At 47.2% G+C, this 11,934-nt stretch overlaps 1 protein-coding gene across 1 annotated transcript in view; it reads left to right on the forward strand.

Annotated features, from left to right (window-relative positions):
* The window catches only part of FSTL1 (follistatin like 1), a 57,075-nt gene extending 49,786 nt beyond the window's left edge, over window positions 1–7,289 (forward strand). The window contains exons 8-11 of the mRNA XM_069866865.1: window positions 300–412; window positions 1,811–1,921; window positions 3,627–3,724; window positions 3,985–7,289. Of these exons, the coding sequence (XP_069722966.1) occupies window positions 300–412; window positions 1,811–1,921; window positions 3,627–3,724; window positions 3,985–4,029 (367 nt within the window). The 3' untranslated portion in view covers window positions 4,030–7,289. The remainder of the gene's footprint in view (window positions 1–299; window positions 413–1,810; window positions 1,922–3,626; window positions 3,725–3,984) is intronic.
* The last annotated feature ends 4,645 nt before the right edge of the window (window positions 7,290–11,934 follow it).

The raw sequence follows: 11,934 nt of genomic DNA on the forward strand, positions 1-11,934 counted from the left end.
TTTTGTGGTTGTGCTGTGCTTGCCTCTCTACTTGTGTGACAGCATGTTGATGTCAGTAGAGTCTTATTCCGTTGTTCTGAATATCTCTTCACTTCTCAGCCCTTTACCAGAAAGGTAGCATTTTGTGCCTGTTTTAGTTTTGACTATGTGGTGAGGTTCCTTGGAGAAGCCACTTCCGCCAGGCATCTTGGAGCCTTCCTAGTTACTACGGGGTTTAGTCATCTGTACCATGGAGCCAGTAGAGGAGGGACCTGCCTGGTACAGCCCCGCACAAAACTTGTCTCTCTGTTTCATTTCAGGGGACTCTGCGTAGATGCCCTGATCGAGCTGTCAGATGAAAATGCTGACTGGAAGCTCAGCTTCAATGAATTTCTCAAGTGCCTCAGCCCATCCTTCAACCCACCAGAGAAAAGTAGGAACTCCTCACTTATATTGGGGAATCTGAGGGTTCCTGGGAAGGGATGAAAGAAAAAAGAGAAATGCTTTGGGCCAGATGTCAAATGCTGTAACTCCACCCCCAATGATAGAATCATAGAATCATAGAATAACCAGGTTGGAAGAGACCCACCGGATCATCGAGTCCAACCATTCCTATCAAAACACTAAACCATTCCCCTTAGCACCTCATCCACCCGTCCCTTAAACACCTCCAGGGAAGGTGACTCAACCACCTCCCTGGGCAGCCTGTTCCAGTTCCCAATGACCCTTTCTGTGAAGAATTTTTTCCTGATGTCCAGCCTAAATCTCCCCTGGCGGAGCTTGAGGCCATAATGTTGATACACTCCTACCCTTTTTCCAGCAGCAACCAAAAGTATTAGTTTCTCTGTCCCAGACTTTTCACAGCTCTTGTAATGAAAAAGGTTTGGATTTTAGAAGGAAGGGTGTAGGTCAAATGGATATGGTATGCTTGGAAGGTCAAGGTGTGTATTTAACAGCGTGGAGGTAAATCACGTGAGGAGTTCATGTCCAGATAACTTAGGAAAGTCAAACCAGACCAAAGTTCTGCCATGCTCTGCCTTTCACACAGGGAGCCTCACTGATGAACCGATATCTCAAAGTTCACTATCCTTCCAAGTCCTTCTTAGTGCTACAGTTCACCTGGAAGCAGCTTAGTGTTCTGCTAACCAGGCATGCCCAGCCATTCACCTGATTGGCTCCTCAGGGAAAGCTGCTCCAAAGGTGCCAGGTTTACCGCTACATCCCACTGCAGTGGAACCAAGGAGCAGACAGAGGCTGTGTTTCTTGGGGATTACAGATTGAACTCTTTAAGTTACCATTTCAGTGGGAAGCTAGGAATGCTGCACCTCCTTCAGAAAACACCATCAACTGGTTTTCACTTAACACCATACAGGCCCTTGAATGCTCTTGAGGTCTCAACTTAAACATACAGTAGAGCTGCAAGAAGAAATGTGAGCTAAAATGAGAAATACAAAATACACCACCCATTTCCTCAAGTTGTCCCCACTTGAAACAGGAACTGTTTCAGAGTAACCAAAACTTTGGGGGTTCTCTTCTGTGAATAATGGATTAGGAAATTCAAAAAAATCTATTCTTGAGATTTCATTTGGAATTGAGAAATTGAAATGTGTTCTTTTAAGGAAGAAAGATGAAGTGTTTGACTTTTCCAAATTATTTTTTTGCTGATTTCACACACACAGAATGAATATTTTAGTCATTATGAAGCTCTTGGTGTTGGAAGAAAGGCCTTCTCCAAGACCTTGTAACTCCTCTCTCAAGGTTTCTCCAACACATATTGTCTTTAGCCTGCTTGTTATCTCACAACCACTGCCCTTGTTTTATGCCTCTCTAGGGTGTGCCCTGGAAGACGAAACCTATGAGGATGGAGCAGAGACCCAGGTGGAGTGCAACCGCTGCGTCTGTGCTTGTGGGAACTGGGTGTGCACTGCAATGACATGCGAGGGTCCGTATGCTCTCTACACAATTATTGTATTTGGTTTTGCACAAAAGGGATTTTTGCTTCCTGTCTTCCTGAGGGCACCAGCTATCCAGATTTCTTCTCTCTCCAGCTTTTCCTCAGCGTCTTTATGGGTGGCTTCTGCATCACCCTCCTGTGGTCGATGTTGGTCAAACCTAAGCTGATTCTGTTCTAGAGGTCAGAAACCACATAACTGGGGTGGAGGCAGTGCTGCTGGGGTTTGTAGTCTGGATTTGGTGTCATGAAAATTAAGGACCTAACCTCCCAGAACAGGGCTACTCTGCATCCAGCTGGCTTGGGGTGTGCACAGGCCAAGTAGGTCACTGTCTGCAACCATACGTGTAGGTGTGTGCAAGTCAGCTTTCCTGTATGTGTGTTGCTGTCCTCACTGTATCTGTATTTATGGTATCTGTAAGACAGGAGCTAGGGTCTTGTGTTCCCTCAAAAGGGAGATAGGAAATTTCATCCAGTAATGCCAAGAAGGCACTTTAGCTGCTTGCCATAAAAATTGTCGAAGTAGAATAAAATAATGACAATGAAGGTGAAGGGAGCTGGTGCCCACTGTGAGGCAGGGTTGTTGGTCCCTCTGGAAGGCCCTTTTTAAGCTTTCACGTCCATGTTACAATTGTAACCAGTCATGGTGTGGTTACAATCAATGACTCTCCCTTTTGCTTTCTCAGGATGGCCCAGGGCCAGTGGAAAGCCAACATTCCCCTGCCTTGGGAAATCTGCGGGTCCTTTTCAAGGAGCCATGCACTGTGCTGCTTTTTTTCTGCCTTTCTTCCCTAAAAAAACAAGTCTTTGCACGAGCTTTGTTTTCAGTGCTGAGTGGGAGCTGTCAGCCATACGTTAGTTCAGATGTGTAGCCAGTAGCTTGGGCAGAGTAGGAGCGAGGGGAACTGCAACAAGTACGTACAGAGTTTCTGTAATGTTTATCTGGGCTGCTGCAGCAGAGGCTTCGGGATCACTGCCGCTCAGACTTAGCTGTGGCAGCAGGAGCTCACCTCAGAAAAGATAATTGCATTACTGATAGCGCTGCCAGAGAAGCTGTGGGCAGGTGTCAGAGGTTAAGCAACCAAACGAGAGACATTTTGCTGCCTCCTCTGAAACAACTTTCAAAGTTGCTATGCAACACCCAGTCTTGCTGCCTGCTTTGTCCCTTGCATCCATGGCAGAAGCATGCCATGGGACAATAATTCTTTGACTTTCTGCCCATGTGAGAGCAGCAGAGGGGTTAGAAGCTATTGTTAGAGGGATAATGAAACCAAAGAGCCAGATCAGATATATCAGCAGGTTGCATCTCCACTGAGCAAAATTACCTCTTTGCAAGGCATCAGTTATTGTACTTGGTTAGTCCTGAGCTTCCATTTATTCCCTACAAGAGGCCAAGACGTTTGAACTAACTATAGGTGCTTCTTTTAAATAATATTCCGCCTCTTCCTTGTGTTTTTATTTTTTTTGTCACTTGGGAGGGAGAGTCTGGGACGCAGGGACAGCCTAGATACCCAGGTTTTGAAGTGCCAAGCAGCCACAAGGCCCATTTTCTTTCTAAAATGCCAACCTATACCTTCGTCCAGCAGAGCCTTGCTAAGCTTGAGATGTGCTGTGGCTGGCCTGCCTCTTTATATTCTACATGGTTCATCCTCTGAAACTTTTATCCCCTTGTGATAACACTGAACTCCATTTGCAGGGAAGAATGAGAATATGCCTGCTCACAGACAGCGACCTGATCAAGAGTTGACTGAGGAGGAGCTGGCAAGATATGTTCAGGAACTGCAGAAGCATCAGGTTAGCATGAGGCTGGGAGGGTCTGCTTGCACTAAGTCTCTTTGCTAGAGAGGTTCCCTCTGCTCCTGTCTCTTGGAGACTTCTGCTAGGAGGGGGAGCAGAGTAAAGGGGGATCTCTGTTGCCTGTGGGGACAAATATAGGTGTGGGGCTCTGAGGTATAAGCCAGTGTTGGCGTGGCTCGTGGATGAGCCAAAGGCTTCAGGGCACTGCCAGCTCCTGTGTCCCTGCAGAGCTTCACTGTTGTGCTTTCTTTTTCTAGGAGACGTCCGAGAAGACCAAGAGAATGAGCACCAAGGAGATGTAAGGGACCTCCACACCGGAGGAGCCCAGGAGGTTGGGCCCAGCCTGCTGCCCTGTCCTCCAGAACTGATCTCAGTATGCACAAGTGTCTGCTACAGTTGCCCAGTCACAGATATTTACATTGTATAGCGATGGGTTATTTGTTTTGTAATACACAGAGAATGGGGGCCGGGAAAGGGGAGCAGAGCCCACGTGTCCAGGGAGCTTCATTGCTGGGGCCTTGGAAGGCTGGGAGGGACTTAAAGCAGTCTCTGGGACCCTTTCCCAGATCAGACAGCTGCTTACTCCAAGAGCTAAAGGGATTTCTTGTTCCCCTGGGTCTGGGGAAAGGATGGAGGTCAGTGCTGGATAGAAAAGGGGGTCTGCAATTGATAAAATTGTCAGCACCAGCCTTGGCTGCAGAAATACAGGCCCGGCAGTTGTGTGGCTAAGCACATGCGCTGCAGGGCATCACTAGCCTTGCTTGCGCTCCCCTTTCATTCAAGCTCCTCAAAGCTGGTCAGCCTGGTGTGACATCTGGAAGTCATGGTGCCATGCTGCTGGCATGTGTCCAGCATATTCCTCCTTGCTTTCCATCGGACTGTCCCCAGCAGCTCCTCCAGTACATTGTGGGCTCCAACACAACATGGTTCCTTTTGACCTCATCTCACTCCTACTCTCCCTGCCCCCTCCTTAGAGGTGCTATCATATTTTTTTTCTTATCGCATTCACATGCTGACTCCCCCTTTTGTTTTGTTTGTTGGATTTTTTTATTACTTTATTTCCTATGGTAGTAATTCAGCTTTTGTATGTTTCGTAGCTCTAGATCTTTCCAGAAAACCCAGCCTGCAGGGTTTTGTTACTGACAGTGCTGTAATGCCCATGCACAGTTTGTATCACACTGCACTTAGCCACCGCAAACACCACAAGCAACTTGTGAGCCCTGCACTACAGGGTATTTCCCAACTGGGGATAGCAATATTCCTCATGGGAAGAAAAGCCAGGGCTGGATACAATTAGTTTCACCAGACACAGATTGATGCTGCAGCTTCCTAGCTCTTGCTCCCTTAGCAAGGATTGGCCATGTGCTTAAAGCCAGTGTTCGTGCCCCTCTATATTGCCCAGGGGAAAGTGCCAAGTAATCTAGGGACAGAGAGATCAGGCAATCCTGTTAGTAGGGTACTTTAAAATGCTTAACTACATTGAAGTCTAGACTGTTAGCCATTATCTTGGGCTTTCTGTCTTCCTCTGGGCTGAGGCAGCAGCATTATTCTTTGATTCCAGGTTTGGGTTTGGCGACAGGGCTGGAAGTCTCATTGCTGACATGTTTCACGGTGTCTCTGATCAAACCATCTCTGACTACCCTCACATCCCTTCATGGGTCATTTTCATCTGATCCGTTTAGCAGAGCATTGGTCCTAGATGTAAATGGAATGTTGTTTTGTTGTTTGTTGACAATCACCTCTGTAGCCTCAAGCCCAGCTGATTTTCTCCTGCAAGTTTCAAACATACTTCATACACTCACACACTTGAATATCCTGTTCCCACGTTCCCTTCATGCCCCTGATGTGCATCCCAAGCAGTTGCACATACCCTGAGTTTAGATGACTGCTTGTGATTTCCATCTTCCTGTTCTTCAGGAAGATTCTTGCATCTTCCTGATGATTCTTTCCATCTTCCCGCAACTTCAGCAGTTGTTGCCAGGTGTCTTGCAGTGCTTACTTAAGTGACACTCCACTTGCACCTGCAAAAGCATGTTCTGCTTGAGTGAAGATCAGCAGGACTTTGGTCCCAACCTTCCCCTTTTTGCATAGTGCTTTGCTGGGAGAGGAAGAACTAGCCAGTGCCTACCAAGTGTAGAAGAAGAAGAAAGCTTGGTCCCTCCTGTGGTCTCACCCATTAGACAGATTTGTTAAAGGCTGTCTGGTCTTTGAGCTGTTTTTCTGATGTGAACCTAGGACTTCTGCTGACTTTGGCATAGTGCCACATTTCCAGTGAAAATCATAACCTGCCCTGCCATGCTCGGAGGTTTTGGCATAATAAATACAGAAAGGGGCTGGTTCTTTTTTGATGGTAGTCTGGATTTGAGAAGCTCTCAGCTGTGGAGGTGAGGGGAGTCCACAGGAACTGAGCATAGTGTGGACAGTGCCACACTGGGAATCAGTCATTTGTGTTCTGGTGCCGCTGGAGAAAGTGGTTGGTGGAATAGGAGCACCCATCAGACACATCCTCGCTCCTCAGCAGTCTGAGCAAAACAGCTTCATGTGCTGCATCTGGAGTCACGGGAACATTGTTAGTAAATGTTTTGCTTCATTCTGACCCTGCTCTGAAATGAAAGCTGGTCCGTGTCTCCCAGCTCACTTCCTTCCAGCTTGAATCATGAAAGTGCCTTAGAGAAAACATAACAGCTTGCCTTAAAGGCTTTCCCTGGATGGGGGTAACATCTTATTGTCCTGTCACGAATACCTCCAGCTGGGAGAACCAGAGCATGTGAAGGAAGGGGAGGCTAATCATGATGAAGGGCTTCTGTAGGCTGCATTATGCGATACCTTCTCTAGTCCCTTTCCCGTCTATGTGTAGTCTATGAGGATGGCTGCTGGGGACAGCTGGCAAAGTGAGTGCTGGCAGTTGAGGTTTACAGAACCTGCACTTGCACTGAAAGCAGAGGGTTGGGCTGCTATCTCGGGCAAGGCAAGCTGATTGCTCTGACAAGCCATACCACATATCCTAGGATAGGCTGGGGCAGTGGGGTAGGGGGGCAGTGGGGTAGGAGTGCAGCGAGTATGCCTCCATGGAAAGGGCTGCCACATGCTGAACCTTCTCCTCCTCATGCCCTCAAAGGGAAATGCAACTGTGGAAAGTGATGCCGGTTCTAAGGGCTACGGTACCCAAAGGGGACTTGAAAATCTCGCCTCCCTACACTGAGGGGAAGGGCAACCATTTGGTGAGCTGTGCCCAGGCAGCGGGCTGACTTCTGCAGGGTGACTTGGCTGCTGGGGAAGGATGTGCTGAATTCCAGCCATTGCCCTCCAGGACAATTGCTGTAAGGACTGCAGGGGGCAGGGAAGGTTTGGTTTGTTTTTTTTCCCTTTCCAAAAAGCCAAATTTAAGCAACAAACAGAAAAAGTCCCACTCCTCCCTCTCTATTCCCTCCTGTACATGTGTGAAATTTATCAGTATTCTGTAGGTTTCCTTAGTGCACTTATTTTACTTGATTTTGTAATTTTTTTGAAGCGGGGGGGTTGGATATTACTGCCAAATAAATGGAACAAAATTTTAAAAGTAGCATGTATTTTGTTTTATTTCCCACAAGCCACATTCTTTGTTTTCCTCTTCCAAAAAAAAATATATATATATATATTAGCTGTCTGTTTGCACATTTATACACAGATCTCAATGTGATTAACAAACATGAGACATGGCTGTCTCTGGTTTATAGCTGGGGAAACTGAGGTTCAGTGGGAAGTTTCCAACCTAGTAATTATATGATCCTATGAAGTTGCAGTCATGTGGCGACCTAGCGGCAGAGATGCAGCTGGCAACCACGACTCCTGCCTCATAGCCACACTCCTTTAATGACAAGATTGCCTCACAATCCTTTCAGTATTCCCCATTCACTCCCTCAGCATGCGCTCCACCTGTGCCTCTGGGAAAGAAAACCTAGCAGCTCTCTGCTTGTGATGTGATCGCAAGATAAACAACAGTTGCACAGTTAAAGAAGATCACAATGTTTGTATTCAGGTGGACGCTGCTACCAAGAAGAACTTACCCATCTCACTCTGGCAGGTGGGACACTAGCTTTAGTTGCAGCAGTCAGCAGATCTAGATGAGACATCAAGGAATGCTTTTAAACACCAAGGTTAAGCAAAGAACTGGAAGATACTTCCTTGGTATTTCACAGGCTTCCTCCCTGTATGAATTATAAGAACAGGCTAGAGCAACAGCTATCAGGAATAGACCAAGCATAGCTGATCCTCCCCTGGGAGTACTCTCCTGAGGTCTTTTCTGATATGACTCCATGAAGACACAACTTGTGAATTGCTCGAGTCACCTTCACTGAACTGAGCAATGAAATAGCCTTTAATGGTGCCCTATAACAGGAAGGTTGCATCTTACTGTTCATCTCCCCCCATAACTGTAATGGATTTTGTGACTTCTACCCCTGTGAGCTCTTGTGTGCAAATGGCAGTCCAACAGAAGAGACTCAGTATGGCCTTCCAAAGCTGTTTCAAAAAAAAAACCTGTTGCCTCTGACACACTACTTTTCACACAAACTGGCCCCTTCAGCACCTGCTGCATGAGCAGTCTTGCCCGCAGTGTTTCCTGCCTGCTCACTGCTCAGCTGTCAACTGGGGCTGCTTTGTTACTTTAACTTCTACTGGTAGTATTTCCCAAGATTTTAGGAAGGAATAAGAGGAAACGTCAGCTACAAATTTAGCTAGATGGCACTATAAATACTTTGCTTTGTGCATCATGCATGTTTATTGAAGTGAAATGATTTTGGAGTGGGGGAGAGGAAGAGCAGGAAGGCTGTTGCCCACCTCAAGCAGAGCCCTGGCAAAAACTCTGACCTGTCTGTTTATGGAGTTAAACACATCTGAGTGCTAATAAGTTGCTGCACTGCATAGTTACATGGCCTTAATCACTTCACTACTTTCCAGCACTGTTAAGCTTTGAACTGAGACATATGCTATTCAAGTGGTTGATCAAGCCCCTGAACTGCATTTGTAAGGTACTTATTAACTTTAATTCTGAGAAGGGAACAAACTAATCTATCATAAGATCGGGTTCCTGAAAAAAAATGAAGTAGATCACAGGATACAACTTTGGGAGAGCACGGGCTTAAAGCACCACAGGAGACGAACAAAATCCAGATGACCTTACTCTTGTGCTTACAAAAACCTCCCACAAACTATCCTGATCCAGCTGAGAGAGCACAACCTTTACAGAGCAAGTGAAACTATATTGAAAAGAAACAACTATACTTGTAAAGCATCTGGTCTTATGCACTATCTCTGGTTTGCATCAGGGGTTGCATCCGTGAATCCATAGAGACGTATAAAACAAACGAAACAAGTGCAATGGAAGGTGACCTGTTTACCCTCACCCACTACAGCTCATCCTTTCTTGAAGGCTGGGTGCAGCCGTGACAGCTCCCTGCCCTTGGAACAGGAGCTATCACTTCAACATATTTTTAGTGGTAAAATCCAGACTTCACTGGAGTGCCAAAGGCAGGACAAGTGGATCATGGGTTTCACCCACAATATTCTGAACACCTTCAAACTCAGCATTTTTGCTGCTTCATGCATTCTTTTTAAACTCTTGGCTGGTACAAACCACTGTTTGTGTGCATTTCTTCTACTCGAAGAGGACAGAGACTTCTGTGTATGTAGTGGCTTAACCCCAGCTAGTGACTAAGTACCACACAGCCCCTCATTCACTCCCCCGTGCTGATATGGGGGAGGGAATCAGAAGGGTAAAAGTGAGAAAACTCATGGGCTGCCATAAAGGCAATTTAATAAGTAAAGCGAAAGCTGCGCATGCAAGCAAAACAAAACAAGGAACTCATTCACTGCTTCCTATCGGCAGGCAGGTGTTCAGCCATCTTCAGGAAAGCAGGGCTCCACCATGCATAACAGTTACTTGGGAAGATGAAACACCATGACCCTACACACCCCACCCCTTCCTTCTTCTTCCCACAGCTTTATATGCTGAGTGTGGCATCATACGGTGTGTAAAATCTTTTGGTCAGTCGGAGTCAGCTGTCCCTGCTGTGTCCCCTTCCAACTTCTTGTGCACCCCAGACTGGTGGAGTGGTGTGAGAAGCAGAAAAGGCCTTCACTCTGTGTAAGCACTGCTCAGCAATAAGGAAAACATCCTTGTATTATCAGCACTATTCCCAGCACAAATCCAAAACATAGCCCCATAGCTGCTAGTATGAAGAAAATTATCTCAGCCAAAACCACCACAGTCTATAAGAGATGGTATAAGCAGGTGGGAGATTGCTGCTCCCTTCTTTTTAATTCCTGCATGCATCACAAGGAAACAAGCCTGTTTCTTAAGCCTGAACTTCGTCAGGGCAAAAGTTCCCTTGGGTTGTGAATATTCTCATTGTCACCACACATTGCGGCCACTTCTAGTGGGCTATTACTGATTACACCACTGTTAAAATGTGTTCAAGGGGCGATGAATTGAAATCATGCATCTCGAGTTGCCTGTTCGCAGATAGTACAACCAGGGGCAGCTCCATATTAATTTGTAACCTGTATCAGGCCTCTTTGCCTGGCAGGCTTACATGTTGTGCATTAACTCCTGCTAATGTCCTATCTCAAGACTAAAGCTGTATTTTTTAATCCGTACAAGGGAATACACCAAGATCATAGAATCATAGAATCATAGAATAACAAGGTTGGAAGAGACCCACCAGATCATCGAGTCCAACCATTCCTATCAAACACTAAACCATGCCCCTTAGCACCTCATCCACCCGTGCCTTAAACACCTCCAGGGAAGGTGACTCAACCACCTCCCTGGGAAGCCTCGGCCAGTGCCCAATGACCCTTTCTGTGAAGAATTTTTTCCTAATGTCCAGCCTAAATCTCCCCTGGCGGAGCTTGAGGCCATTCCCTCTTGTCCTGTCCCCTGTCACTTGGGAGAAGAGGCCAGCACCCTACTCTCCACAACCTCCTTTCAGGTAGTTGTAGAGAGCAATGAGGTCTCCCCTCAGCCTCCTCTTCTCCAGGCTAAACAACCCCAGCTCCCTCAGCCGTTCCTCATAAGGCCTGTTCTCCAGCCCCCTCACCAGCTTTGTTGCTCTTCTCTGGACTCGCTCCAGAGCCTCAACATCCTTCTTGTGGTGAGGGGCCCAGAACTGAACACAGCATTCGAGGAGCGGTCTCACCAGTGCTGAGTACAGAGGGAGAATAACCTCCCTGGACCTGCTGGTCACACCGTTTCTGATACAAGCCAAGATGCCATTGGCCTTCTTGGCCACCTGGGCACACTGCTGGCTCATGTTCAGTCGCTGTCAACCAACACCCCCAGGTCTCTCTCCTCCAGGCAGCTTTCTAGACAGACTTCTCCTAGTCTGTAGCACTGCATAGGGTTGTTGTGCCCCAAGTGCAGGACCCGGCATTTGGCCTTGTTAAACCTCATCCCATTTGACTCTGCCCAGCAGTCCAGCCTGTTCAGATACCTCTGCGGAGGCACCTCTGGTCTAGTCTTCCACCAGCAGCAAGTCTGAAAGGACCAAAGCAGACAAATCCCGGACAAAAGGCTGAAACAGCTGGGGTTGTTCAGCCTAGAGAAGAGAAGGCTTGGGGAGACCTTAGAGCCGCCTTCCAGTACTGAAAGGGGCTACAAGAAACATGGGGAGGGGCTCTTTGTCAAGGACAGGAGGATGGGGAATGCTTTTAAGCTGAAAGAGGGGAGGTTTAGATTGGACACTAGGAGGAAATTTTTTCCTGTGATGGTGTTGAGGCACTGGCACCAGTTGCCCAGAGAAGTCATGGCTGCCCCATCCCTGGAGGTCTTCAAGGCCAGGTTAGATGAAGCTTTGAGCAACCTGCTCCAGTGGAAGATGTCCCTGTCCATGGCAGAGGGGTTGGAACTGTATGATTCTATGATTGTATGATCTTTAAGATCCCTTCCAACCCCAACCATTCTATGAGTCTAAAACACAAGCCAACCAACTGCAAGGTTGGCAAGGCCACAGGTCGAGCTCTGCCACCTACAATCAGGTCAGCAGGAGGCCTTGGGCACAGAGCATCCCGTTCCTCTGGGCTCTGAGGGAAAATCATAGAATCGTTTGCTTGGAAAAGACCTTTGAGATCATAGAGTCCAACCACACCTGTCCACTATTAAACCATATCTCTGAGCACCTTGTCTCCCCATCTTTTAATACCTCCAGCAATGATGACTTGCCCACATC

Source organism: Phaenicophaeus curvirostris, chromosome 1, assembly GCF_032191515.1.
Source record: "Phaenicophaeus curvirostris isolate KB17595 chromosome 1, BPBGC_Pcur_1.0, whole genome shotgun sequence".
NCBI classification, from domain to species: domain Eukaryota; kingdom Metazoa; phylum Chordata; class Aves; order Cuculiformes; family Cuculidae; genus Phaenicophaeus; species Phaenicophaeus curvirostris.